The sequence below is a fragment of the Dipodascopsis tothii genome, assembly GCF_038497935.1.
Source record: "Dipodascopsis tothii strain CBS 759.85 unplaced genomic scaffold V1510scaffold_6, whole genome shotgun sequence".
Lineage (NCBI taxonomy): Eukaryota > Fungi > Ascomycota > Lipomycetes > Lipomycetales > Lipomycetaceae > Neoaidaea > Neoaidaea tothii.
The window spans coordinates 274670-301111 of record NW_027117990.1 but is presented as its reverse complement, the minus strand read 5'-3'; the positions used below and the strand labels follow the sequence as shown (position 1 = coordinate 301111).

The 26442-nt window shown below is 65.5% G+C and overlaps 11 protein-coding genes and 1 non-coding gene across 12 annotated transcripts; 5 read left to right on the top strand and 7 right to left on the bottom strand.

Annotated features, from left to right (window-relative positions):
* Positions 1-27: 27 nt before the first annotated feature.
* V1510DRAFT_306358 (uncharacterized protein) lies at positions 28-1306 on the bottom strand. The gene is made up of 2 exons (XM_066930716.1): positions 991-1306; positions 28-875 (listed from the first exon to the last, which is right to left on the bottom strand). Exons 1-2 carry the CDS (start codon positions 1051-1053, stop codon positions 147-149), a joined length of 792 nt encoding a protein of 263 aa, XP_066790558.1. The 5' UTR covers positions 1054-1306; the 3' UTR covers positions 28-146.
* A 564-nt stretch (positions 1307-1870) lies between these two features.
* V1510DRAFT_t51 lies at positions 1871-1961 on the top strand. Its single transcript has one exon. It is a non-coding gene; the product is annotated as a tRNA-Pro (tRNA).
* Positions 1962-2051: 90 nt separating this feature from the next.
* V1510DRAFT_361477 (armadillo-type protein) lies at positions 2052-8169 on the bottom strand (the record flags this gene model as incomplete). Its single annotated transcript, XM_066931065.1, has 3 exons — positions 2052-7703; positions 7735-7783; positions 7814-8169. The coding sequence occupies 3 exons, from the start codon at positions 8167-8169 to the stop codon at positions 2052-2054; spliced, it is 6057 nt and encodes a 2018-aa protein (XP_066790557.1).
* A 1475-nt stretch (positions 8170-9644) lies between these two features.
* Positions 9645-10647, top strand: V1510DRAFT_412715 (ribonuclease H-like domain-containing protein). Its single transcript, XM_066933120.1, has 3 exons — positions 9645-9993; positions 10025-10477; positions 10509-10647. Exons 1-3 carry the CDS (start codon positions 9683-9685, stop codon positions 10558-10560), a joined length of 816 nt encoding a protein of 271 aa, XP_066790556.1. The 5' UTR covers positions 9645-9682; the 3' UTR covers positions 10561-10647.
* On the bottom strand, positions 10242-12469 carry V1510DRAFT_412712 (WD40-repeat-containing domain protein). The gene is made up of 2 exons (XM_066933119.1): positions 10649-12469; positions 10242-10611 (listed from the first exon to the last, which is right to left on the bottom strand). The coding sequence occupies exon 1, from the start codon at positions 12363-12365 to the stop codon at positions 10650-10652; it is 1716 nt and encodes a 571-aa protein (XP_066790555.1). The 5' UTR covers positions 12366-12469; the 3' UTR covers positions 10242-10611; position 10649.
* A 64-nt stretch (positions 12470-12533) lies between these two features.
* On the top strand, positions 12534-14227 carry V1510DRAFT_412709 (anticodon-binding domain-containing protein). Its single transcript, XM_066933118.1, has 2 exons — positions 12534-13815; positions 13848-14227. Exons 1-2 carry the CDS (start codon positions 12772-12774, stop codon positions 13899-13901), a joined length of 1098 nt encoding a protein of 365 aa, XP_066790554.1. The 5' UTR covers positions 12534-12771; the 3' UTR covers positions 13902-14227.
* Positions 14228-14456: 229 nt separating this feature from the next.
* On the top strand, positions 14457-15779 carry V1510DRAFT_412706 (putative ubiquinone biosynthesis methyltransferase mitochondrial precursor). Its single transcript, XM_066933117.1, has 2 exons — positions 14457-14895; positions 14961-15779. Exons 1-2 carry the CDS (start codon positions 14706-14708, stop codon positions 15734-15736), a joined length of 966 nt encoding a protein of 321 aa, XP_066790553.1. The 5' UTR covers positions 14457-14705; the 3' UTR covers positions 15737-15779.
* On the bottom strand, positions 15760-17265 carry V1510DRAFT_361510 (uncharacterized protein; the record flags this gene model as incomplete). Its single annotated transcript, XM_066931066.1, has 2 exons — positions 15760-16838; positions 17040-17265. 2 exons carry the CDS (start codon positions 17263-17265, stop codon positions 15760-15762), a joined length of 1305 nt encoding a protein of 434 aa, XP_066790552.1.
* Positions 17266-17385: 120 nt separating this feature from the next.
* V1510DRAFT_412700 (nucleophile aminohydrolase) lies at positions 17386-18384 on the top strand. The gene is made up of 3 exons (XM_066933116.1): positions 17386-17533; positions 17569-17717; positions 17750-18384. Exons 1-3 carry the CDS (start codon positions 17471-17473, stop codon positions 18294-18296), a joined length of 759 nt encoding a protein of 252 aa, XP_066790551.1. The 5' UTR covers positions 17386-17470; the 3' UTR covers positions 18297-18384.
* Positions 18329-19739, bottom strand: V1510DRAFT_428831 (uncharacterized protein). The gene has a single exon (XM_066935288.1). It carries the CDS (start codon positions 19304-19306, stop codon positions 18374-18376), a length of 933 nt encoding a protein of 310 aa, XP_066790550.1. The 5' UTR covers positions 19307-19739; the 3' UTR covers positions 18329-18373.
* A 244-nt stretch (positions 19740-19983) lies between these two features.
* Positions 19984-21892, bottom strand: V1510DRAFT_412698 (ATP-utilizing phosphoenolpyruvate carboxykinase). Its single transcript, XM_066933115.1, has 2 exons — positions 21730-21892; positions 19984-21685 (listed from the first exon to the last, which is right to left on the bottom strand). The coding sequence occupies exons 1-2, from the start codon at positions 21811-21813 to the stop codon at positions 20108-20110; spliced, it is 1662 nt and encodes a 553-aa protein (XP_066790549.1). The 5' UTR covers positions 21814-21892; the 3' UTR covers positions 19984-20107.
* A 1661-nt stretch (positions 21893-23553) lies between these two features.
* V1510DRAFT_412694 (glycoside hydrolase superfamily) lies at positions 23554-25570 on the bottom strand. The gene is made up of 5 exons (XM_066933114.1): positions 24533-25570; positions 24233-24340; positions 24176-24186; positions 23889-24043; positions 23554-23851 (listed from the first exon to the last, which is right to left on the bottom strand). Exons 1-5 carry the CDS (start codon positions 25409-25411, stop codon positions 23646-23648), a joined length of 1359 nt encoding a protein of 452 aa, XP_066790548.1. The 5' UTR covers positions 25412-25570; the 3' UTR covers positions 23554-23645.
* Between the last annotated feature and the right edge of the window lie 872 nt (positions 25571-26442).

Genomic DNA, 26442 nt, shown 5'->3' with positions numbered 1-26442 from the left:
CGTGCCCGAAATTAACGAGGTCATGACCCCGGGCCATGTGAATCAAAGTACAAGCATCTCCAGATCTCCGTCGTCGTGTCCCGTAACCTTCCCAACCTCAAACCGTGTTTCCTCTAATGCTAGCGTAGTGTCATGTGTGGGGGCGCTCACGCGTTGTCCGCGGCCCATTCGTTGCGCTCGTTGGGCCACTGCGAAGCCAGCAGCTTCGAGCGCTCGGTCTCGCTCACGGCCTGGTAGCCCGGCTCGAGCATGCGGGGGATGATCGCGGGGATGCTCGAAGCGGCGGCGGTGGCCTGAGCCGCCGCGCGGCCGGTCGAGCGGTACGCGGCGATGGTGTGCATGAGCGCCGCGATCGAAAAGACCAGCGACACCAGGAAGACGGTCAGACACCACGTCGCGGTGCTCTTGGTCTGGGCGGCCCAGACGGTGCTGCACTGCTGCGTGAACTTGTAGCGCAGCACGCACGCATTGGCCGCGTCCGCCTTGGACGGGAACGGGTACGCACGGTCGTAGAGCGTGTCGAAGCCGCAGCACTGCATCGACTCCTGCAGGTGGGCGACGATCGGCGACCGCGCCGAGAAGAGCCCGGCCCAGGCCGAGTCGTGGATGCTCCTGGCGAGGGACTCAGAGAAGTACGGCGCCAGCAGCGCCGCGAAGATCGACGAGAACACGATAACGGCGACCAGGATCGACGGGTAGAACATCTTCTTGGTCGCGTACACGCGCGCGGAGAACAGCGGGAACACCGAGAGGAAGCAGGTGACCGACGGCAGGATCATGGCAAAGACCGGGAAGTACGTCGGCAGCGGTAGATTGAAGTGCGTGACCTTGACGAGCTGCATGATGGCCGCGATGGTCAGGACAAGGACCAGCGTCTGGAGGTCAGCTCTGGTCGTGGTCCAACGGTGTTCAGGACGAGCGACGGCCCGCGGCCGCGTGTCTCCACAGAGAAGCGCCGGGCTGCCATATCGCTCTTCCAAGCGGACTTACCGTGCCGATCAGCAGCGCGTAGCGCGCCCGCTTAAACGAACGGGCCGGTGAGTCTGAAGCCATTTGTTCCGCTTGTTATCGGCAATGAAATTGGCGTGTGACAAAGTCAGGACGTTGGGGACGGACAGGGAGGAGAAGACTGAAGGCGTTGCGGTCAGATCGAGACTTGATGATTACGAAAACCCGCCCAAGTTTGGCACAGGTCTGGAACGGGGCAACGCCGGGCCAGGCTAAGCCATGAGCGGTGCATGGCCGCGTTAGGCAGACGTCTACATGGCGTACGACCAATGGAAACACTTCTAGTTCTTTCCACCAGCTGAAACATAATTATACGTGCTGCGATAGGCCCTATCGGCAGGCCCGCTCCCAAACGGGAGCGGAGACGGCCCCTACCCACGATAACGCTTAGCTAAGGATGACTCCGCCTAGGCACAGAGGCCCCAGCCCTGCAGCGGGGCGGGTAAACGCTAGGGCTCGCCCACGGACTATTAGGGCTCGATCGAGTCCAAGCCCATGTGCGGCGGACAGAGCCTCCACTAGGACTCTGAGGACGCTCCCCGCGGTTTCCACGCTCTCCGGCCATGTACGGGCGGCGTTGCACGCAGCTATCGCTGACGTAGATTGCGCGGCCACGGGTCGAGACTACTGGTCCAAAGCGACTGACATCTTGGCGCTGACACAACCGGAGGCCCGGTCTGGCCGGGCTGCAGGGCTAGCGTGGCAAACGCTCAGCCTGCGCACAGCCGCACCGACAAGGCCCCCTCTGGGCGCGAATTCTGACGTAGCGGCCGCGCGTGCGGCTGCACCCGCACGGCCGGCCGTCGCCACAGTGCTAGTGGGGTGCTACATAGCCACTAAGTGGCCTGAAGTTCACAACGGCGGCTCGATGGTTTAGTGGTATAATTCTCGCTTAGGGCTTACACTCTAAGTAAAATTGCGAGAGGTCCCGGGTTCAATTCCCGGTTGAGCCCAATTTTTGCATTTTTTTGCACTCCGTGCCCCTGAGTAACTTCCCAACGTAGCACTCGCATCGATTATTAAACTAAATATCTTAGATCTTACTAGAATGACGAGAAATTCATCTTCAGCTGGATGCTCGGCTGCGAAGCATGCGTGTCGTCAGCCGCCAGCGACGACTGCGTGGATGCGCTCCGCAGCACGCTTTCCAACGTCTGCTTCTGCGCCCCAGACAGGTTCGCGACCACGTTTTTGAACGAAATCGAGTCGAACGCGGCCAGCTCCAGCAGCTGGTTCTTGGCCGCCTCGATTTCGTTGGTCTCCGACGCCCGGTAGAGAATGACCGGCACGCAGATGGCGATGCCCGAGATGACCTTGTCGCTCGATAGCGTCTTGGTGAAGGCCAGCAGAATGTCGCACACGGTAGCGCCCACGCCGTTCTCCGAGTCCGATCCGTCCGTGGTCAGAGCCACGAGCTGCGGCAGCAGGTTCCGGCCCACGGCCTGCATGAACGACGTCTTGCTGGCCGTCATGAGCACGGACTTGCAGCACTGCGCGCCGACCTGCATGGTGTCCTCGTTGCTCAGGGCCTCGACCAGGATCGAGCAGCACTGCGGAATCAGGTAGTCTGTCGAGACCAGCACCGAGTCCCAGGTCGACAGCACAATCACCACGCAGATCGCACAGTTCTTGCGGAGCGCCACGGCCTCCTTGTGGCGCGCCCGGCTCACGTCCTCGAACGTGGTGACCATGAACGCCAGGAAGCTGCGGATCTCCTGCACGAGCTGGTCCGCGCTGTCCGAGTCGGCCCCGACCTGGTCCGTGAGCTCCTTGGCCTTGATCATGTTGCGCAGCATCACCCGCAGCGACGGCAGGATCCCGGGAATCACGTTCTCCTGGCACGACGGAATGTCCATCAGCGCCGTGAAGATGTGCAGGTACGACGCGTACAAGTCCGTCCGCACCGTCAGCGGGAATGCGTCGACCATCTCGGACAGCGCCGAGACGGCCTTCTTGGTGACCTCGACGATCTCCTCGGTGATGGGCTTGGCAGCTGGCGTCAGCGGGGCCGGGGCGGGGCACGTACCTGCGTTGTCGTCCAAAATCTGGGGGTGCATCTGCGACACCACCAGCACAACGCCCCGGAGGAGCTCGAACATCTGGTCGATGCCCTCGTCGATGACCTCGTTGCCGTCGCTGTCGACCGGGACCTGCGAGTGCGACGACGGGTGGCTCACACACAGGTTTCTGAGGATGTCGACGACCAGGGACTGGTGTCTCAGCGACTCGGTCAGGATCAGCCGGTCGAGCAGGTCGATCAGCTCGGCAAAGATCATGTTTTTGTAGATGACCCGGCCGCAGATGGCGGGCTGCAGGATGTGTCGCATCACGTTCAGCAGCTGCAGCACGTTGCTGCCGTCGTCGGTCTCGCCGCTGGGGCCCTTGACCAGGTCCTTGAAGCACAAGCCAAAGAGCACGAAGAAGAACGAAGCGGACTCGTTCTTGTTGGTGTAGTCGTCGACCGTCTTGTCCATGGCCTTGGCGGACTTGTGTCTGTCGTCGAGCGCGTCCATGACGGCCGCGCGGTCCTGCTCGATCAGGGTCGCGATGGCGTCGGCGATCTTGAGCCAGGCCTGCTCGTAGAACTGCAGGACGCCGTCCTGGGTGCCGCCCGGGCCCATGTTCTCGGACGGGTTGAAGCCGCCGCCGATGGAGGCCGCGTCCGAGTCGAACTTGAGCTGAGAGTACTCTCTGAGGGCGGCCAGCCACAGCGACGCCAGCGCGGTGACGTGCGGCTTGATGATGACCTTGAGGTACGTGCGCTCGGCGCTGGCGATCTGCAGCTCGGCCCAGGCCGAGAGGATGGCCATCTTGAGCATGGTCTGCGAGTTGGTGCTGAGGCCCTTGAGGTCGCCAAGCGTGATGTCGTCGCCGTCCGCGGCGCAGCTCTCGAGCGCCGACGACAGCAGCCGCAGCATGCGGCCCATGCGGCCGGCCTCCTCGACGACGCCGCTGGCGATGAAGTCGGCGCACACGTTGATGGCCTCCGAGGCGAGCTCCGGCGACGAGTCCGACGAGAACGTCGTGTTGAGCGCCGAGCCGATCTGCGCCTGGTACTGCTCCAGCAGCGGCGTTTCGGGAAAGTCCGGGTCGGGGATGTGCGAGTAGTGCTGGAGGATGTCGTCGAGCAGCCGGATGCCGACGAGGCGGATCTCGAGCACGTGCGACGTCGACGCCGAGAACGCGGCCTTGATGACGTCGCCGAACTTGCGCACGATGTTCTCCGGGCTGTCCTTGTTCATCTGGATCAGCTCGCGCAGACAGCTCAGCGCAAACACCTTGGTCTGCCACTTCATGGGCTCCTTGAACTCGGAGCGGTCGCCGTCGGCGCCGTTGGCAAACGACGCGATCTCCTCGTCCTTCAGGTCGACCTCGCCGGCCGGCAGCGCCGCCGCCTCGGCCGTCGCCTCGCGGCCGACGATCTTGACCAGCACCGTCTGGCACCGCGTGACCCACAGCTCGGCCTCGGCCACGCCGGTCTGGGTGAGCCACGACTCGATGATGCTGCGCAGGCCCTCGTTGTACGGCGTCTGGTCGAACGCCAGCCAGAGAAGCTCCTCGAGCTGCCGGCCGGCGTAGACAAAGACCTGGTTCGCGTCGTTTCGGATGAGCTGGTAGAACGCGTCGATGGCGGCCCGGCGCAGGCTCTCGCGGTGCGAGAGAATGTACCGCGCGAGGCGCTGGCAGAACGAGCCGATGTCAAAAAAGGAGGGCGCAAAGAGCACGAGGTGCTGGTCGCACTTGATGGCCTCGACAATCACGTAGTCGTCGGCCTCGTGCGTCAGCTCCTGCGTCATGTAGTTGATGATCTCGCGGTTCTTGGGCGAGTCCTGGAGGTCCGGGCCCAGCACGCCGATGAGGGCGTCGATGCAGCGGGTCAGCACGCGCGCGGTCGAGAAGTCGACCTCGAGGTTCGACGACAGCGCGGACGGGCACTCCTGGTTGTGGGTATCGGCGAGGTATAGTTTGAGCAGCATGCCCAGCGTGCTCGTCGTGTAGCCCGAGAACGACAGTCCGGCGGACTCGATGGTCGTGACGAGCGAGTCGATAGCCCAAAAATGCACGGTCGGGTGCGGGTCGTTGCTGAGCGACATCAAAATGCCCATGATCGTTTTGAGGTGGAACCCGGCGGCCATGCCGCCGAGATGGCTGTGGATCTGGCCGAGGGCGAGCGCCAGTCCAGCCCGAGTGTTGGGGTCTCTGTTGTTGACGATCTCGTCGACGAAGAGCTTGATCTGGTTGCCGTTGAAGTGGCTGGAGCCCATGCTGTAGAGCCGGCCGATGGTGTCGGCCGAGATCATGCGGACGTAGGGGTCGCTGGACGAGAGCACGGACTTGAGGATCTCCATGTAGAGGTTGAGCACGGCCGGGCTCTGGAGCTGGCCGGACTTGTCGGTCGCGTACAGCTTGAGCACGCCGAGCAGGGCCACGACCGCGTTCGTCGTGATGGCCATCTTGCGCCCGTTGTTGCGGTTCAGCGAGGCGGCGTTGAGGAACGACGACAGCTGCTCGAGGATGCTCTCCTGGATCTTGGCAGGCTTGGACAGGAACAGCAGCACGAAGACCTCGATGGCCGAGTCGACGACGGCGGTGGCGGCGGCCTTGGGCTGCACGTCGGCCGGGTGCGCGGCCGTGGACTGCAGCATGAGCTGGACGTAGTCGTGCTCCACGGCCGCCACCGTCGGCTCGCTCAGCATGTTCTCGACCGCGTCCTCGTACGACGACTTGGTGAGCCAGTGCAGGTCCTCGCCGGACTTGGCGTTCGCGCGCTCGAAGCCGAACTTGGCCACGTTGAACTGGCGGACGAGGCTGGTCACGCCGTAGGCGTAGTTGTCGGCGACCTCCCACAGCGACTCGTACGCACCGGTGCCGGCGGCAATGGCCGTGCTCAGCGGCGACGCCAGGTAGTGGTCCGGGTCGGAGAACAGCGTGACGGTCGAGGTGAAGAGGTCGGCCTGCAGCGTGTCCGAGTGGCCGGCCTCGATCAGCTTGATGTAGCACTGCAGGATGCGGCGCTGCGTCATGAGCTCGTAGTCGACCAGATGCAGGTTCGGGATCAGCCGCATGCCGCTGTCCTCGGACAGCTTCTTGGAGAGCACGAGGTTCAGGAACGACGTCGTGTTCTGGAGCATCACAATCAGCCGCTTGGCCACGTCGTTGCTCAGCAGCCGCCGGTTGAACTCGAGGAACGACACGATCGACGACAGCGCGCACTCGCGCACGTGCAGCAGAAAGCTGTACTCGAGCGAGCTCTTCTCGATGACGCTGTCCTTGGAGAGGTGCTTGGGCAGCGCGCTCTTCCACAGCAGCAGCAGCTGCGACAGGTGGAGCTTGACGAAGTTGGGCCCCATCGACATCAGGCCGGCCACCAGCGTCCACGCGACCTGGATCTGCGTCGTCGACACCTGCAGGTCGAGGTTGCCGCTCGTCTTGAGCAGCGTCGTCGCCAGCGAGAAGATCCGCGACGTGACGTCGAACGACGCGTAGTGCGGCCGCAGCGCCGTGATGCCGATCATGGCCGCCACGCCGTTGGCGTAGCCCAGGCAGCGGCCGCCGGTGTCGTTGGACACGCGGCGGCCCTTGAGCACGGCCAGCTCGCGGTTGAGGTTGTTGATCGTCGTCGAGATCGAGTACGTCAGCTGCTGGGGGTACGCCAGCACAAACTCGCGCATGCACGAGCAGACGTAGAGCTGGACGGTGTAGTTCGGGTGCTGCATGATCCGCAGCAGCGTGTTGCGGATGGGCTCCTGCAGCGTGGCGATGTACGAGCCCAGCGACCGGATGAGCGCGCGCAGCGCGCCGACGGCGCCAATCAGCGCGTACTTGTGCGGCTTGAACTGGTCCTTGAGCACGATCGGGTAGTTGCTCAGGTACTCCTCCGTCAGCATCTTGGCCGCGTTGATCCGGCCGTTCTCGCCGAGGAGCTGGTGGCAGATGGTGTCGTTGAGCAGGAGCTCGACGTGGCGGCGGGCGGTCAGCTTGCGGAACCGGTTGTTGATGACGCTGCCGCTGGCGACGATGTCGTTGAGCAGCACGCGCACGATCGACATGTAGCGGGCCTCGATCTCGGCCGGGCCGGTGAGCAGGAAGAAGTTCATGAACGTGTGGACGACGCCGGCGCGGACGCGCGTGGTCGCGCCGGACTTGGTGTAGGCCGCCGAGAGCAGCTGGAGGACGTCGTCGAAGGTGTACGTCTGGTGCTCGACGATCTTCTTCGTGCTCGGCGGCGGCGGCGGCGGCGTCGACGCGGCGTCGTCGCCGGCCAGCACCGGCTTCTTGGCCTTCTTGCCGGGGATCTCGACGACCGACGTCGTGATCGTGCTGCCCACGACGAGCGCGTGCGCCCAGCACTTGGCCGCGGCCAGCCGCACGTTGGCCTGGGGGAACTCGAACGCCTTGACGACCAGCGACCGCAGGCTGTCAAAGTCCGACGCGTTGTTGAACGCCGGCGTGGCCTGCATGATCGACTGGATCACAGCGAGGCCCGCCACGCGCACGATCGACGACTTGTCGGTCGTGCCGCTCTTGGCCTGCTTCCACACGTCGCGCGCCAGGCTCTCGTCCACAAACGAGCCGGCCACGAGCATGACCTGTGCCAGCGACGTGAAGATCGCGCTGCGGTAGCCCGCGTTCTGCTGCGAGCCTTTCAGCAGCCGCGTCAGCGACAGGATCGCGTGCGCCGCCACCGACAGGAGCTGGGGTCAGCACGAACGGGCGCGCACTTACGCTGTCGCCGGCCACCTGGAAGATCTCGCCGACGACGCGGACGAGGTAGCTGTTGTCAGCGGGTCCAGATCGCGCTTACAATTTCGAGTCGGCGTTCTTGTCGGCCTTGCCGGCGTTGATGGCGTCCAGGACCTCGGTCACGGTGTCGAACAGCGTTTTCCGGTCGCCCTTGGCGTAGACGCTGGCGTAGCAGCGGCCGGCCAGCGCACGCAATGGCTTCGGCAGCAGCGTCGTCGACACGCCCACCAGCTTCGACAGCTCGCGCTGGACAAATATCTGGTGCGCCGACACGCCGTCCTCGTCCAGGTACTCCAGGAACTTGCTGAGATCGCTCAGCCACGTGAACAGGTACACATGCTGCTTCTCCGCCGGCAGCTCCTTGAGCTTGCCGGCGTCGAGCTCGGCCGGCAGCGTGGGGATGAACTGGCTGGCCATGCTTCGTCTGCACTTGCGCAGCGCCAAACGATCGCCTAGGGGCTCGCGTATGCTCGCTAGATGTCGGCCGTCCGATTCGAAACAGCCGGCGATGCTGGATGGTCACAACAAACACGGGAGTTCGTCGGCGGAAGCAATCGCCGCGGCGGGAGCGATCGGTGGTAGATGAGGCCGCTGTCGGCTCGTCCGGCTGCCGCGGTGTGTGTGATACGGCGGATGCCTGACGGATGGTTGCGTCGCTGCGTGGTGCGTCGCGATCAGACGGAGGCCAGGCAGCTGTGTGGCACGGGTGGCGGTGGAGGCGCACGCCCGGGCCAATGCATAAAGCCGCAGGTCGCACTGCCACGGGCCGCCGCCGGCTCCGCCGTGGGTGGGCCTGCGGAGGAGGCTGGGGCGCAATTCCGCCCCTGGCCTCGGCGGGCCGCCGGGGCTCGGACGGCATGTAGCCGCCGCATGTAGCCGCGGAGCCGCCGCATGTAACCGCATAGCCGCCGAGGCCGCGGCAGGGCCGCGCACGGGCCCCGGCGGCGACTCTGTCGACGACGGCGCCGCGGCCGGCCGTCGGCGAGCGCAATTGCTGCCGCCCGCCGCGGGAGGGACGGGTGCCAGAGCATATAGCCGCATAGCCGCGCGAGCCTCCGCCAGCGGCTTGGTCGAGCGGCCGGCGCCGGCGGCAGCAATTGCGGTCGCTGGCCGCTGCCCGCAGGCCCGTTGCTCGACAGAGTCCCGCCGGAGGCTCGTCAGGCATATAGCCACGCCGGCATGTAGCCGCAGGCTGCACGGGCTCCGGCAGCGACTCCGCCACAGGCAGCCCGCGGCGCACTCTACGTCGTCGCCGGCCGTCGCCCGCAGCGCCCACACAGGCTCACGGCCGCCGACCGTCCGCCGCCGCAGACAGCATATAGCCGCACGCGGCCGCCGCGGCATGCGGCCGCGCCAGCCACAGGCGCCGGCATGTGCGCCAGCCACCCGCCACAGCGAACAGGCGCGCAGATCACGGGGCGCGCAGCCAAAAAAGTCACCTACGCCGGATTCGCCAACGCACGACTAAACCGCCATCACCATTTTGCCAGACGTCGCAAAAAGTGCAAGAGCCGGGCAGAGGCTGGGCAAACGCAACACACGACCGGTTCGTGATCGATCAAGGTTCTTCGACTGTCAGATCGGGCAGCCAGGAGGCCAGCAACAGCCCACGACAGGGGCGTGAAAGAGCATGCCAGCATCCATCCAGCAGATGTCGCAGCAGCAGCAGTTGGGCACGCCGTCGCTGTCATCGACGCGGTTCACGGGCAACTCCGGGCTCGCGTTCCCGGTGAGCGGCCTGGGCGCAGGAGCGCCTGCCGGTGGCGCGGGTGGGCACATGGGCTTCCCCGGGGGCGTGCAGCAGCAGCAGCACGCGATGGGCATGCAGCAGGCGCAGATGCACAACCTGCAGACGTTTGCGTCGATGTCGCCGCAGGTCGGCAACGGCGCGATGGGCGGCGCCGGCGCGCTGCTCGGATCGGGCGTCGGCATGGCCGGCGGCGTCGCCGGCAGCCAGACGATCCGCGAGGTGTGGAAGACCAACCTCGAGAGCGAGATGGTCGTCCTGCGCGAGCTCGTCGACCGCTACAACTACATCTCGATGGACACCGAGTTCCCGGGGATCGTGGCGCGGCCGATTGGCCAGTTCAAGACCACGTCGGACTACCACTACCAGACGCTGCGGTGCAACGTCGACCTGCTGAAGATCATACAATTGGGCATCACGGTTGCGGACGAGCAGGGCAACCACCCCGAGGGCCTGCCGTCGACGTGGCAGTTCAACTTCCGGTTCAGTCTCAGGTGCGTGGCCGCCGCGCGGCGCTAACGACAGTGAGGACATGTACTCGTCCGAGTCAATTGAGCTGCTGACCAAGAGCGGCATCGACTTCAAGAAACACGAAGATTTTGGCATTGACATTTCGGTTTTCGGCGAGCTGCTGATCAGCAGCGGCTTTGTGCTCGAGGACAGCGTGCGGTGGATCAGCTTCCACTCGGGCTACGACATCGGCTACCTGATCTCGCTCATGATCGCGACGCCGCTGCCGGCCGAGGAGGACGAGTTCCTGGCGCTCAAGAAGATCCTGTTCCCGTCGTTCTACGACATCAAGTTCCTGGCCAAGTCCGTCAAGTCCATCAAGGGCGGCCTGCAGGACCTGGCCGACGAGCTGCACGTGCCGCGCATCGGCCCGGTCAACCAGGCCGGCAGCGAGAGCCTGCTGACGAGCTCGTGCTTCTTCGAGCTCCGCAAGATGTTCTTCACCGACGGCGCGGAGGAAATGCATCTGTAAGTGCGCGCCCGGGCGAGCTAACACCAGCGGCCAGATCTGGGGCCTCGGGCCCGGCAACGGCAACGACAAACCGCAATAAGCATGTCCTGATGACCCCGCGACGCTAGACGACCTGTGTATTGTTTACGTGCTTGTATATTAGTGTACCAGTCGATTCTGCTATTTACATCACCGCCGCCGCTTGGCCTCGCGCTCCTCGGCCTCCTCGGGCTCGTCCTCGATCTCGGCCAGGATCTTCTTGGGCTGCGTCTTCTCGTAGACCTTGAAGAACATCGGGTCCTCCTCGGCGATCTTGGCGTACTTGAGCAGCGCCTCGCGCGGGTCCTCGTTGCGCATCCCGCTGAGCGCGATGTTCTTGTCGACGTGGTCCCGGGCAGGCATGCTGCGCATGCCCTCGTGCGGCATCTGCGGCTTGTGCGACTTGATGGGGTCCTTGCGCTCGCGGGCGGCGCGCTGCGCGGCCGTGAGCTGGCTGTAGTTCTCGCCGGAGCCGCTGCCGGTGCCGCCCATCATGCGCTCGGCGGCGGCGGCGGCGGCGTCGAGGTCGATGTCGGCCGTGATCTCGTCGTCGATGTGCCGCTTCTTGGGCGCCTTCTCGGCCACGACCATGGCGCCGCCCTTGGACAGCCGGTCCGAGAAGAGCAGGTGCACCGACCCGGTCGACAGCCCGGCCGCGATCTGGTTGAGCTCGGCGTGCCAGACCACCTTGACCACCGACATGGCCGCCGGGCCCACGGTCGTGCCGGCCGCGGTCTGCGGCAGCGGGAAGTCGAGCGCGGCGACGGTCGACAGGTCCGACTTGTCCAGGACGTGCAGCTGGCCGGCCTGTTGCGGACTGCCAGACGTGCCCAGCACAATGTGCCGCCGGTCCGGGCTGAGCGCGAAGTTCGCCTGCTGCACCGCGCTCGCCAGGCCGCCCCGCTGCAGAATCGGCGTCTTGAAGTTGCGCGCGTCCCACAGCTTGAGCACGCCGGCGTCGCCGGTCGTCCGCGTCAGGAACGTGTTGTCGTCCACAAACTGGATCGACGACACCCAGTCCTCGGCCGCGTGCGCCGTCGCCAGCGTCTGCGTCGGCCGGCTGTGCGGCCCCGTCGTGCTCCAGAACGAGAGCGAGCCGTCGGTGCAGGCGCCGGCCACGCGCTTGCCGTCCGGCGCCCAATTGACCGCCGTCACCCGCGTCTTGTTGCCCTTGGACGCCTTGGACTTGACCACGATCACGGTCCGCTGCTTGCGGCGCACGTTGGCGTCCCACACGCGCACGGTCGAGTCAAGGCTGCCCGTCACAAACACGTTCTTGTCGGTCGGGTGCCAGACGCCGCTGGTGATCTCTGCGACGTGGCCGTCCGTGTTGTTCATGTCGCGCAGGTACATGTCTCCGCGCACGTACTCGGCGACCTCCTCGCCGTCGCGCGTGTAGAGCTTGGCCTGGCTCGACGCGGGAATGACCAGCACATGCTCGCCGTTGTGCGAAAAGCCCAGCTCGTGGATGTGGTGGGCCTCGACCGGCTCCACGGTCCGGAACGGCGTCAGCGCGCGCATGTCCATGCCGCTGAAGTCGTACAGATTCATGTCGTAGTCGAACGAGCCCGTGGCCATGCGCGTGCCTTGCGGGTCGATTGAGAGCGCAGAGACCGTCTTGGTGTGGTTTTTGAGAAAAATTTCGTGCGAGATCGGCAGCTCCGTCATCTCATCGTCCGAGCTGTCGTCGGAGAGATCCGAGTCGTCCGAGCCCGTGGCCGGACCGGCGCTGGCCTTGGCTGCGAGCCCGGCCACCCGCTGCGCCCAGTCGGCGCGCTGGAGGCGGCGGTAGATGGCGGCCTTGTCGACCTGGACGGCCTGCTTGCCAAAGCCTTTCGGGAACATGTCCGCGAGATCGTCATCCATCTCGAAGGGTGACTGGCGCCGAGGCCGTAGGTACCTGGACGGACGTGGACGGGCGAGACGGCGTGGACGGACGCGATTGCGGACGAGCTCGACAGATCAGACCGTGGGCAGTTTTCCGGTCGTTCGCAGCGTTGGGAGATGAGGGTCACAGGGACCGGACGCGTGACCTGCAAGCCGTTGTTTTGCGGCTGGGTCCGCGCTGGGTCCGCAAGCTCCCTATTGAAGTTGTGTTCCTCGACGGACCCACGGACCCAATTGTCCAAATTTTCGTTCTTCGCGGTCTCTTCTCTTCCTTGTCGTGTTTGAGCGCTCTCCACGCCGAATTACTCACTAACTCATCAACCGTTGGGCCAGTGTTGTGATCGCGAGTGCACCAGCGAACGGATACGAAAGGTAGGGATTGCGAATGCGATGGTTGGCGAATGGATGGTGGTTGATGGAATCGGCGCCGCGGATGGCGGCCGCCGGCAGCGGCTGTGGACGGCCAACGGCCGTACGTGACTGGGAGTGGCTTGGCGCAAGGGCTGGCTCAGCGAGCATGCAAGGAACCGACGCGATCGGCCGCACGGTCGGCGGGCGGTGGCCGATCGGCGAACGCGAGCGCAGCGCGGCCAACGGCCACCCAGACCAAGCGATCCCCGTCCAAGCCCGCCACAGTCCCCGCCCGTCGGGCAGCTCTGCCGCGCTCTGGAATAGCTTGCTGACTATCAGCACCATGTACCGGCGAAATCAACACCAGCAGAACCTGAAACCGGCCAGTCCCGCGGGCGGTCCTGCTGGTGGCCAGTACGGCGCTCACCAGGCCGGCCAGGGCGGCCACCCGGCCGGCCATGGCGGCCATCAGGCTGGCCACCAGGCTGGCCACCAACCCGGCCACCAGACCGGCCACCACGGCAACCACCTGCCCACAAACCTCGAATGGCTGTTGGGGGTCCAGGTCAAGGTCACGACCATCCTCGACGACGTCGTCGTGGGCACCGTCTACGCGTACTGTACCATCACAGACACGCTCACTCTGATGAAGGACGTGCCCGGCAACAGCAAAGAGCTCAAGAACTTCCGCGTGCTCAAGATCGCGTTCATACGGTCGATAGTCGCGACTAAGCCTGCGTCGGCGGCTGGCACGCCGCCGCTGCCGGTCTCGGGCGAGGACGCGGGCGACAAGAAGGGGCCGTACTCGAGGGCCTACCCGTTCGTTGTGCCCGTCCAGCTGTCCACCGTGGCCCACAAGGAGAACGCGGCCGTCCGCGCCGCGTCCCAGCAGGCCGCGTCCAAAGGCGCCGGCGTCTCGGCCGACGCCCAGAGCCTGTTTGACGCGCTCACTCGCACCCTGCCGTGCAAGTGGGTCGGTCAGACCATCGTGGTCATGGGCGACATCCGCATCGATCCGCCATACACGCTGGACAGCTGCCACGGGCCGGCGAACGCGCTCGCGCGCGTCAAGAAAGTGGTAAGTGTGCGCGCCGACCGCGCTGACCCCAGCTCGAAGGCGAACGGCGCCGGCTGAACCTGGGCGACGACCGCAAAGGCGGCTAGGCCCTAAAAGACATGCATCCCGATTTTGTATATCCTTTTGGCTCTGTAGAATTAAAAGTTCTCACCTGTTCATAAGACATACTTGTTATATATCAATGTTACATTACTCTGGCACTTATCTGGATGGCCTGGCGCACGGGTGGACGGGCCACCGGCGGCGAGTCCGCCGGCGCAGGACCTGCGGCCGCCGCTGAGCCGCACGTCGTGCGGCATATAACCGCAGTCGCACGTGCGGCGCAACCTCAGTAGAGCCGTGCCCAGAGGCTGTTGGCGAGCCTGCGGCGGCGACGCCGCCAAGGGTGGCTGTTTCCGGGCCATTGTGTGAGCCGCGTGCCGTGCGGCTTATAGCCGCACGGACAGTTGCGCTGAGCAGGCTCTGCGCGGCTCTACGAGCCGCACGTCATGCGGCTTATAGCCGCCAAGGCCCGCGGTCGCCCGCAGACGCACCCCGCGGCCACCAGCGGAGACTCGTCAGCAGCCACCGGACTCTGCTCCGCTGATTCTACGCCCGCCGGTGAGCACGCGAGCCGCACACTGTGCGGCTCATAGCCGCATATAACCGCGGCCGCCCGCTGGGCCCGCCCTAGACAGAGCCGCCGCTACGCGTCGCCATGCCCCGACAGCAGCTCCTTCCGGCTGTACTTTTGCTGTCTTGCCAAACGCGCGCGGGTGCTTGCCGTTGGCCCGATCTGGTGTGCCTGGTCGCGCTCCTCCCACATTGGGACTCGGTCAGAATTTTCACTCTGCTCGTTTCTCTACTTTAGCAACCACACGAGCTCCATCGCATCCTGCGTATCAGCTGCGATGGCTACCAAACTGAGCATGAACGGCCTTGGCCGGCTGTCGTCGCGGACGATGGCGGGCGGCGCGCGCCGGCTGGGCGCGATGCCGACGCTGGGTCGGATGATGTCGGCGTCGGCGGTTGTCGGCGACGCCCCTAAAACAACGCACTTTGGCTTCCGCGACGTCCCCGAGGACCAGAAGGAGCACCTAGGTATGTGCAGCAATCGGCGGGTTGAATTGGCTTCGCCCGGCGCAGATGCGTGGACTAACGGCCAGTCCGCGAGGTGTTCTCGTCGGTCGCGTCGAGCTACGACGTCATGAACGATGTCATGTCCCTGGGCGTGCACCGGCTCTGGAAAGACCACTTTGTGTCGCAGCTGGACCCCGGCCGTCGGCCCGGCGGCGCGCCGCTGCAGATCCTCGACGTGGCCGGCGGCACCGGCGACATCGCCTTCCGGATGCTCGACTGGGCGGCCAGCGTCCACAACGACCACCAGAGCCGGGTGCTCGTCGTCGACATCAACCCCGAGATGCTCGCCGAGGGCGAGAAGCGGTGCCGGTCACTGGGCAAGCACAGAATCGGCAACTGGGTCGGAGACGCGGCCGGGGCCGCGTTTGACGACGACTCGAGCCGCATTGCGTTCAAGGTCCAGAACGCCGAAGTCCTCGACGCCGTGCCCGACAACAGCCAGGACCTGTACACGGTCGCGTTCGGCATCCGCAACTTCACCAACATCCCGGCCGCGCTCAAGACGGCCCACCGGGTGCTCAAAAAGGGCGGCGTCTTCGCCTGCCTCGAGTTCAGCCAGGTCAACACGCCCGTGCTGAGCACGCTCTACCGCGAGTACTCGTTCAACATCCTGCCGATCATGGGCCAGCTCGTCGCCAACGACCGCGACTCGTACCAGTACCTGGTCGAGAGCATCGCCAAGTTCCCGCCGCAGGAGAAGTTTGCGGGCATGATCCGCGACGCGGGCTTTGCGCTCGCCGGCAAGGGCTACGAGGACCTGACGTTTGGCATCGCGGCCATCCACATCGGCGTCAAGGTCTAATGTACATATTGTATAGATACATGCTACTTCTTTCTCTTCTTGAGCTCGTCGACGTACTCCCGGTAGAGCTTTTCCTTCTGCCGGTCGAGCAGCTTCGAGTCCCGAAACCCGGGGTCCTTGCGGAACTTGCGCTTGAACTCGGTGTAGAAGAGCTTCGTGGTCGCGTGCAGCCGCAGGAAGTCGAGGAACTCGTCCTGCGGGTCGCGCCGCACCTCGTGCGCCTTTTCGGCGCGGACCTCGACCACCCGGACCTTGGCCCACTCGTCAAAGAGCGCCTTGCGGTCGGCGTTGGACCGGATCGCCATGAACCGCGGGTCGTGCACGACCTTCTGGAGCTCCGTCTCCCACGGCGAGAACGGGTTGAGCTTGCCGGCGTCGAGAAGCGCCATGAACGACGCCACCGCGGCCGCCTGCGCCTCCTCCTGGCCCTCTTCGTCCGCGCCCATGCTCTCTGCCATCATTGCCTGGATCTGCCACTCGATGTCGTCCTCGTTGTACTCGGCCAGCCGCTCGGCCTCGTCCAGGTCGGCCATGTCGTCGTCCGACTCGTCCGAGTCCGATCCAGTCGTGTACTCGTCTTCAGACTCGATCTTGCGCTGCGGAATGAACCCGATCTCGCGCGCCGACCCGCGGTTCATCTCGCGCAGCAGCTTCGCGTCGTCCATGTCGTCCTCCTTGGCCGCGTTGTCCTTGAGCTTGGTCTGGTCGAACGTGGCGGGCTCGGGCTCGGGCTCGGGCTCGGACTCGGGCTCAGGCTCAGCCCCGGCCTCGGCCACGCCCGATTTCGGCTTGCGGGCCACCCGCGGCCGCCGCCGGAACACCATGCGCAGTCCACGGCACCGCGCGATCAGCAGGATCACCTCGTCGCGCGGGATCTCCTCGAAAGACGCGTAGACATCGGCCGGCGGCGTCCACAGCGACACCTTCCGTTGCCGGTTGTAGAAGAACGGCCGGCCGTGGTTGGTCACGACAAGGTCCCACGGCTTGAGCGACAGCGGTCGCCGGATACGGGCCACCTCTTTGCGTCGCTTGCGCTGCATGTGCGGGTTGTTGGAGCTGCCAGCCTTGCCGGTGCCGTCGACGCTGTACTTGCCGCTGTACGCTTCCATCCATTTGCTCATGTCGGCGGCCTTGACCGGCTGGTACAGCGTGGCCGCGATGTCGGCCGGTGCCGCGCCGGGCACGGCCTGCGGCGTCCGGATTTCGGGGAGGGCTGTGAGAAGAATCGTGCCGTCGCTGTTGAATTTCTGGCCCTTGGACGCGCCTTTGGGCGCCGCGTGCGTGGCCGGACCCGCGGCCGGACCTGCGGCCGGACCCGGGCCCGGATCGGCAGCCAGACCCGCGGCCACGGCCGGACCCGCCGCGCCCGCAGCGGGCTCTGCGGCCTCCGCGGTCTCTGCGGCCGGCCCGGCCCCCGGGCGATCGTACGTCGACACCTTCGTCGCCGCATTGTAGTAGTAGTAGTGCCCCGTCGGGGCCACGTGCTGCGTCCAGCCCGCGGGCAGCGGCTGCTCGTCTCTGGCGGCCATTCTTGCGCCCGATCGGCCGTGTTGGGCTGCAAATTTAGGTCACCGCCGGCGAAGCGTGTTGATGTTAGTCAGCAAAGCCTTTGGGCTGACTAACGTGGAATCTTTCGTCCTTCCACCGCGCTCCCGCTAGTCCATCACCCTGTTCACCTGCGTCCTGCGATCGACACCGCAGACAGCACCGATATCTATCTGACAAAGCATCAGGATGGGCAGCAGACGGTACGACAGCCGGACGACCATCTTCTCGCCGGAGGGCCGGCTCTACCAGGTACGAAGGAGACGCGCGGATGGAGCTCACACCAGGTCGAGTACGCTCTCGAGGCCATCTCGCACGCGGGCACGTCAATCGGCATCCTCGCATCGGACGGCATCGTGCTTGCGGCCGAGCGCAAGGTCACCAACAAGCTGCTGGAGCAGGACACGTCCGCGGAGAAGATCTACACAATCAGCAAGTATGTGGCGGCCGCAACCGCGCTGACGCCAGGAACATGATCTGCGCCGTGGCCGGGCTGACGTCGGACGCGTCGATTCTGGTGAACTGGGCGCGCGTGTACGCCCAGGACCACCTCAAGACGTACAACGAGGAGGTGCCGTGCGAGCCGCTCGTGCGCCGGCTGTGCGATCTCAAGCAGGGCTACACGCAGCACGGCGGCCTGCGTCCGTTCGGCGTCTCGTTCATCTACGCGGGCTGGGACAACCTCCACGACTTCCAGCTCTACCAGTCCAACCCGTCGGGCAACTACGGCGGCTGGAAGGCCACGAGCGTGGGCGCCAACAACGCGACCGCGCAGACGCTGCTCAAGCAGGACTACAAGGAGGACTGCTCGCTCAAGGAGGCGTGCGAGCTGGCCATCAAGGTCCTGAGCAAGACCATGGACAGCACGACGCTGTCGAGCGAGAAGATCGAGTTTGCGACCGTGGGCAAGGACAAGAGCGGCAACATCTACCACCACATCTGGAAGCCGAAGGAGATCGACGCGCTGCTCAAGGACCAGGGCCTGGCCAAGAAGAGCGAGGACGACGAGGAGTAGACGCATGTAGCGAGCATCCGGTGGCTAGAATCTGCTAGGAAACGGCACAAAAGCCCGAATAAATCTAAAGCTCACTGCTAGACCATGACTACCTTCTGGCTGCGCGCCAGCCGCTCGAAGAACATGCGCAGCCGATACACCTTGGCGCGCGCGGGCTCCTCGCGGCGCGACTGCTGGTACTGCATGAGCGGCCGGCCAAACATGCGCGGCCGCGCCGAGTCGGCCGAGCCCGCCGAGCGGGTCGACCGGGACGACCGGCTCGACGCCGTCGACGCCGTCGACGCCGTCGACGCCGTAGACGCCGTAGACGCCGCGGACACCGTGCGCCGGCCGGCGTGGTCGGACGATCCGGAGTACCGGCGGACGAGGTCCTTGACGCCGCTGGCCTGCGCCGCCGCGAGCGACGACGACAGCACGCGCGGCCGCAGCCGCTCGCCCACGAACCCGTTCAGCATGTCGCACACCTTCTTGCGCTCGAGCGCCCGGCACCGCTCGGCCAGGCCCGGCGCCACGCGTGCGTCCGTCGCCGGGTACACGCCGCGCCGGATCAGGTCCTCGAGCTTGGGCCGGTGCGCCAGCTGGTTCGACAGCCGGATCCGCGCGAGCGATCTCGCCAGCGAGGCCGCCGCCGACAGAAAGAACGGGTGTCGCCGCTGCGCCATCAGCGTCATCGCCGCCGCCGGCAGGCGCGGCCCGTCGCGGTCGCGGCCGGGCAGCATCCGCCGGCGGTCGATCGCCCGGGCCGTGTTGAACGCCGGGCGCAGCGCCAGCGACTGCGGAAACAGCACGCGCAGCAGCCGCATGTCCGACGCCGGGTCCCGCGGCCGCGCCTTGATGGCGTCCGCCACCGCCTGCCGGTTGGTCTTCTGCAGCAGCAGCCGCGGGTACGTGTCCTGCGACCGCTCCCGCAGCGTCCGCGAGCACCGCGACAGGTGGAAGTGGTCTGGAAAGTCCAGGTACGTCAGCACGATCGTGTACAGCTCTGGCGGAAACGTCTCGAGCTGCGACATGTTAAGTATATGCCCAACGGGCTTCCGAGGCCGAGCGCGGTTGGGTCTGAACGTCCGGGCGAGGACGAGGTTGTATAGCCTGTAGCCGCGCCTGCGTGCTGGCTACACTGTCTTGAACAGAGACCAGACGCCGGGCTTGCGATCCCGGCCAGCGCGGAGCTCGTGCAACACGCGCGATTCCGATTACGACCCGCGAGCCGCGTTTGCCTCTGCTGATCCACGCGTTGGTGTCTGTGCGACTGGTGCGACCACGCTTGCGCGCCACACACGCCGTGTCTGGACTGGGCTCTGGGCGGACATGCGCTGTCTGCCGAGCTGTGTCGGTTTCTGGCCACCTGCTGCCGATATCGTCGTCAGATAAGCCAGGATGACGACGAGCTGTTAATTGATTTTCCCAAAACGGCAGCGAGACACCGGGTAAGGCGAGCGGCGGGTGAGAGCCGGGTAACGTTCTGCGGCGCGGCCGAGCCGCAGGAGCCGCACGACGTGCGGCTCGCGGCCTCGTGGTGCGGGGCGTGGCCGGGTACCCAGCCCTTGCCCGCCCGAGCGCCGACAGTGGCCCGGGCACGTTACCCGGCGCGCGCGTGCGTGTGATACCCCGCACGAACGCATTGGCGATCACCACAACGTGCCACCAGCGTGGGCGAACAACCACTCGGCGCCGGAGCGGACCGGAATATAGTCATTATTTTATTATGCATACTACCATTTCCAATTTTAAGATCATTCAAAGAGTGCACCGCCCAAAAAAACAAAATGCATCGAGAAAGGCAACAAAGAGGCCGGGCACGAGCCTTTGACTTAGGCGGTGGGGCCAGCGGCCAGAACCTCCTTGCTGCAGCCGGCAGCGTACTTGGCAAAGTTCTCGGCAAACAGTCCCGACAGCTTGGTGACCTCGGCCGCGAAGTCGACCGGGCCGTCGGCCCAGCTCTTGGCGGGGTTGAGGATCTCGGCCGGGACGTTCGGGCAGGTCTTGGGCACGTAGAGGTTGAAGGTCTCGAACTTCTCGTACTCGACCTCGGCGAGCTCGCCCGAGTGGATCGCGTCCAGGATGGCACGCGTGTACTTGAGCGGGCAGCGCTTGCCGCCCTTGGCGACCGACTGGCCAGTCCAGCCGGTGTTGAGGAGCCAGGCGGTGGCCTTGTGCTTGGTCATCATGTTCGACAGCATCTGGGCGTAGCGCATCGGGTGCAGGACCAGGAAGGGCTGGCCGAAGCAGGCCGAGAAGGTGGCCTGGGGCTCGGTGACACCCTCCTCGGTGCCGGCCATCTTGGACGTGTAGCCCGAGATGAAGTGGTACATGACCTGCTCGTTGGTGAGCTTCGAGATCGGCGGCAGGACACCGCGGGCGTCGCACGTCAGCAGCACTATGTTCGTGGGCTGGTTCTCGGTCATGCACGGGATCTTGGCGTTCGGGATGTACTCGATCGGGTACGCGCAGCGCGTGTTCTCGGTCAGAGTCGCGTCCGTGTAGTCGACCTCGCGCGAGACCGGGTCGAAGACCACGTTCTCGAGCACCGAGCCGAACTTGATCGCGTTGAAAATGTCGGGCTCACGCTCGGCCGACAGGTCGAGGCACTTGGCGTAGCAGCCGCCCTCGACGTTGAAGACGCCGTGGTCGGACCAGCAGTGCTCGTCGTCGCCGATGAGCATGCGCGCGGGGTCGGCCGACAGGGTGGTCTTGCCGGTGCCCGACAGACCAAAGAACAGGGTGACGTCGCCGTCCTTGCCCTCGTTCGCAGACGAGTGCAGCGTCAGCACGTCGTGCTGGACCGGCATCAGGTAGAACATGACCGTCAGGATGCCCTTCTTCATCTCGCCGGCGTACTCGGTGCCGAGGATGATCATCTCCTTGTCGAGGAAGTTGATGTCGACCGACGTCGACGAGGTCATGCCGGTGGTGAAGCGGTTGGCCGGGAACTCGCCGGCGTTGTAGATCGTGAAGTCGGGCTTGCCGAAGTTCTTGAGCTCCTCGGCGGTCGGGCGGATGAGCATGTTGCGCATGAACAGGGCGTGGTAGGCACGCGCGCAGACAATGCGGACCTTGATTCTGTAGCGCGGGTCCCAGCCGGCGAAGGCGTCGATGACGTACAGGCGCGAGCGCGTGTTCAGATAGTCGATCGCACGCTCACGGTTGATCTTCCAGACCTCGGGCGAGAGCTTGGTGTTGACCGGGCCCCACCAGACGTCGTCCACCGACGACGGCTCGGCCACGAGACGCTTGTCCTTGGGCGAGCGGCCGGTCTTGGCGCCGGACGAGGCCACGAGCGCGCCGGCCGACGAGATCGCCGAGCCGTGCTCGTACGTCAGCGCGTCCTCGTAGAGCGACGGCACCGACGGGTTGTGCTGGATGTTGACCTTGTTGTAGTCAATGTGCGCCTAGGGGTCAGCAGGGTCCGGCGCGAGCGCGCGCGCGCACTTACAGTGTCGTAGAGCTCCTCCTGCAGCTCGGTGACGTCGGGCACGACGCCGTGCGGGTGGAGGTTGGTCTTATTCACAGGAATCATTGTTGTAGTGTGTGGTACGGCCTGGCCGACAGTGTCTCAATATATAGATCGAGGAGATCGCTCGACTAAAGAGAAGAAATGGTTGATGAGCTTCACCAAAGAGGGGAATTGCCCTGGTATATATACTTTTGGGCCGGCGGCGCCCGCGTTCTCGCGATTTTCGGGCTCCGAATGGAAATGTCGAAGGTCAGGCCGATGTACCTGCTGCGACGGCATTCTGCCCGAAAACAACGTGTGAATATTGCGGAGCGCAGCAGGATGACACTTGTGACTTGGGAAGTTTTCCTCTTTGAGCGTGGTGCACAGGGAACAAACAAAACTAGCCGATTCGGGCACAACCAAACTTTCCCCTTTGGGACACTAGCGCCCTCTGATGAGCCATATTGTTTTGTGGGGTCAGCTTGTTCCGAAAAGAATTCGTGCACAAAGGTTTCCGTGCCGTTCCGACGAAAATAGGTCGGGTGCTTTACCCACACACTGGGCCGGCAGAGCCAGGTACCGCGGAACACAGGCCTTTCGGCCGTACATTCCGGCTAGCAGATCGACGTTCTGCCGCGCGCCCGGTGCCCACTGCCGACGCCGCGCCGTACCCGATCTGTCACAGCGGTGTCGCAGCGGTTTCGCTGCGAAACCGCTGCGGCGCCGCTGGCGGGCGCTCGGGGCACCGCGTAGCCGGCAGACACCCGGCGCGCGCGACGGCGCCGGCCCGGCGCCGGCCGCGGCCGCGTGGCGCGGCCGGCCGGCCCCGGGCCTGGTCGCGCGACCTCTGCCGAGAGGGGTCGGCCAGCAGACCCCAGCCGTGGTCACGGTGCCGGCTGTGTGGCACAGGACCTGGGTAAGCGTTTTAGCGGTCCGGGCGCGTGGTGCAGACGCCACCGGATGGGCTAGTACAGCTGCGCCCCTTGTGGCCGCGCGCGGCGCGGTTTGCCCGGCTGGCACGCCCGGCGCGGCAGCGGACGCCAGCGGCCGTGGCCCCGCCGGTCGTAGTGCCAGGCCCCGGCCATGCCCTGTCCGGCCAGCGGCGGGCGCGTTCCGCCCGCGCTCGCCCGCGCTCGCCCGCGCCCGTGCGCCACCGCCCGGGTGCCCTCGGCCGCGATCCTGCCGTCGGCTACGCAGCCGACGCCACTGCGACCCCGCCGCGGCTGATCGCTGTTGCCCTACTACAATCGGCAGGGTAGGTGACCACGGCTACGCGGCCGCGACCGTACCGCCGCACTGGACCGCGCTAGCCTGTACGCGCGCACGCACTCGGCCGTTGCTCGTCTGGGTCGGCCAAACTCGCAGCCGGCCCTTGCGGCTGCCCGATCCGGCAACACGGCGTGCGCCGTCCGACGCGCGCGCCGCTGCTCGGGCTCCGGCGCTACCCGTATACGGCCGCGCTGTGCTAGCGCGCGCGGCACTGGCCACCGCGCCCTAACTGCGTCGCCAACGAAAACCGCAGCGTTCGTCAGCACCGCGGCGGGTTCCGACCACCGCCAGCGCCGACGCTCGCTTAGGCCACCCGGTTAGTTTTCGTGCGGGCATTTACTCTGGCACCGCCGCGGTACCTCGTCTACAGCGTGCGGCGGCGGCAGGAGCCGCAGGCCTAGCGTCTGCGCCGCGCCGGACAGGCTCGGCGGCGGCTGCATCCGGCCGGGTCGGTAAGCTGCGCACCCGCCCGGCCGCCGCGGCTCGTGCGTCGATCTGGCCGGCGGGCGCCTCTCGGCCGCCCATCCAGGTCGTTCCGGTCGTGCGCGTCTATTTCGGGGACTGCGTGTATTTGGCGCCCGCGCCGGGGCGCCTAGCCGTCTAGATACATCTCTGCAGCGGGTCTGCTGCGCCGCGCGGCGCGTCTAGTAAGACTCGGACAGACCCAGCGCCGCGTAGTCCGTGATCAGGCTCGTGCTGCAGTTGAACGTGCGCTCGTAGGCCTTGTCCGGCAAGATGCCCGCGTTGCGGCCGCGCTCGTAGCTCCACTGCGTGGCCTCGGCCGTCTCGGCCGCCCACGTCCAGTACATGAAGCCCCAGCCGCCGTTGCTCTCGAACGCGTCCATCTGGGCTGGAATGTTAGCGCCGCCACCTGACCGTACACTCACCCTCCGCCGCGGTCAGCAGGTAGTGCTTGTACGCATCCGAGTAGTGCTTCGGGTCCATCCGCGTGGGCTCACACGTGCAGTTCGACGGCACGGCGCAGCTTGGCGTCAGGATCTGGTCCGCGTCCGAGATGTTGAGCGAGCCCTCCCACCGGGATCTGCTCGGTCAGCGGCGCTCAAAAAGTTACCCGGTCGGCCGCGGCGCGGGCCGGTGCGGCGCTCCGCTCCCCCGCACTCCGCTCGGCCGGCGCCGCACCGATCCAGGGCCGTCCCGTCGGCAGATGACTTACCCCACGCCCACCTAAGCCGTTAGCCTGAGTCATCCCGCGCTCCCCGCAACCACTTACGTTGTTCAGGTACTTGAGACAGTCCGTGTCGGCCTGCGAAAACTCGCCGACCATCGTCGGGCCGTGTCCGGTCGCCGGGTTGGTGCTCTCGGCCATGGTGTTTGTCCACTGCGTCGTTAGCATCCCGCGTGACTCGCCGGAGACTTTCCGGCCCGGCGTGACAGCCGGTCGCGCCCGGCCCGCGCCGCCGGCTGCCGCCGGCCGGCCGCCGGTCGGCTGCAGGTCGGCGATCGCGCCGGCGATCACGCCGAGGCGGAGCCGGATCGGCGCTGCGCCGCGCCGGTCGGCATGCGAACTTACCTGCTGGCACACAAAGTCGAGCTTGCCGGTGTGAGTCAGCGCGATCTGATCGACGTTGAAGATCAGGTACTGGTGCATGTCCAGGAGCATATCCGGGTACCGGCTCTCGTTAAAAACGCCCTGCCAGGAGGTGGCGCCGCGGAATCCGTCGCCGAAGATGACCTTGCCCTCAAAACCCGAGCCCCGGACGATGTCGTACGCGTCCTTGGTCCACTGGATGACCTCGTCCGGGTCGAGCAGGAACATGCGCGGCTCGTTCACGAGACCGTACAGCGTCACGATGTTCTTGTACCGCGGCTGCGCGAAGAACGTGGACAGCTGCTCATGGTAGTCGAGCGTGAGGTTGCCGTAGAACGCGCCATGGGTGCCGTTGAGCCACTCGACGGGGCCCTGGCGGCCCGAGTGGTTCCAGCCGTTGGCGTTGCCAGGCACCGAGTGCAGGTCGAGGTTGACCCGGAGACCGTACTTGCGGGCCCACTCGATCGCACGGAGAAGATATCTCCAGCCGACGCGGGGCACGTACGGGTCTCCCTCGAGCGCGTCGACGATCCAGTACGGATACGGCAGCCGGACGTGGTCCAGGCCGGCGTCGGCGATGTTCTTGAACGTCTCCTCGGTCACGAATGTCGCGTAGTGCTTCTCCATGACCTGCTTGGCCCGGGTAGGGCCGAGCTCGGCCGCGAGCGTGTACTCGTCGATCACACCCTTGCGCAGCGGGTAAGCGTCGAAGAACGACGGCGTGATGAAGGGCTCGAGAATGAGCCATCCACCGAGGTTGACGCCACGGAGGGGACGGACGCCGTACTGGAAGTCCTCGTCCAGCGGCGGCACGTGCTCGTTCGGCCGGGCCGAGTCATCCCAGGTCGAGTTGAGACCCATCAGGGGGAGGCCACCGACGGTGTCGTTGGTGAAGGTGGTGTTGAAGCCGGTGGTGTCGTACCAAGTGGAAGGGTCGAGCTCGGTGCCCTTGGCCCACGACGGGACAGAGCTGCTGCCGGAGCCCGAGCCCGAGCCCGAGCCCGAGCCCGAGCCCGAGCCTGAGCCCGTGCTCGTCGCCGGCCGCGCGTGGCTCTTCATGCGCGGCTTGATCACCAGCACGCCGATCGGCACTAATATCACGGCCAGCACCAGTGCTGACGCCAGAGCCACCAGCATCATCACCCGACACTTGCTGCCGGTTCCGAAGCTGGTTCGATTGTGCCGCGGCCGGCGGCCTTTGGCACCGTTGTTCGGGCGCAGACCAGTACCGAACTCGGACGAGTCTTGGCTGTCTACTTCGTCGTGTATGTTGCGCGCCGCGGCGACCGCGCCGATCTTGGCCGCGCTCTGCTCAATCATCTGCTCGTGGCGTGTCTGCGACTTGAGGTCAGTCGACGTCGTCGTCGTCGAGTTGTCGCCCGACGGCGCCACCAGCTTCTCGTTCGGCGGTGTGTCCAGAGCCGGTGGCGTCGCTGCCGAAAAATCAGTGTACGGATACCCTCGAGTCATTGCGGATCAGGTATTCGTCTGTGAATCCAGTGTTTCTGTCGGCGTCTCTATCGGAATTCGGACACGTCTGGAGTGTCTTTACGCTCTGATATACACGTCGATAGTCGATAGGTTCAAAACATATGAGAAAGGCTTCTTCGTCCGGTTCTTGAATTATATATAGCTTTTGCTTCTGGCCTGCTGGGCTCTATGTCCTCGTCGGTTCGCCGTGCGCCTGGCTCGGCGGAGAAAGAGTCTGCCACGGGCACTAAGAGAACGCTTCCAGAACTCCGGCCAACAAAGAGATGGTGCACGCTGAGAGGCACCGATTTGGAATCTTTGCCTCGTGGACGCCGGTTTTCTTTCTTCTCGCTCTCGGTAACGCACTTCAATCACGCGTGCCGACACTTTCCACGCAAAGAAAGAGTTCCGCCAACCAGGTA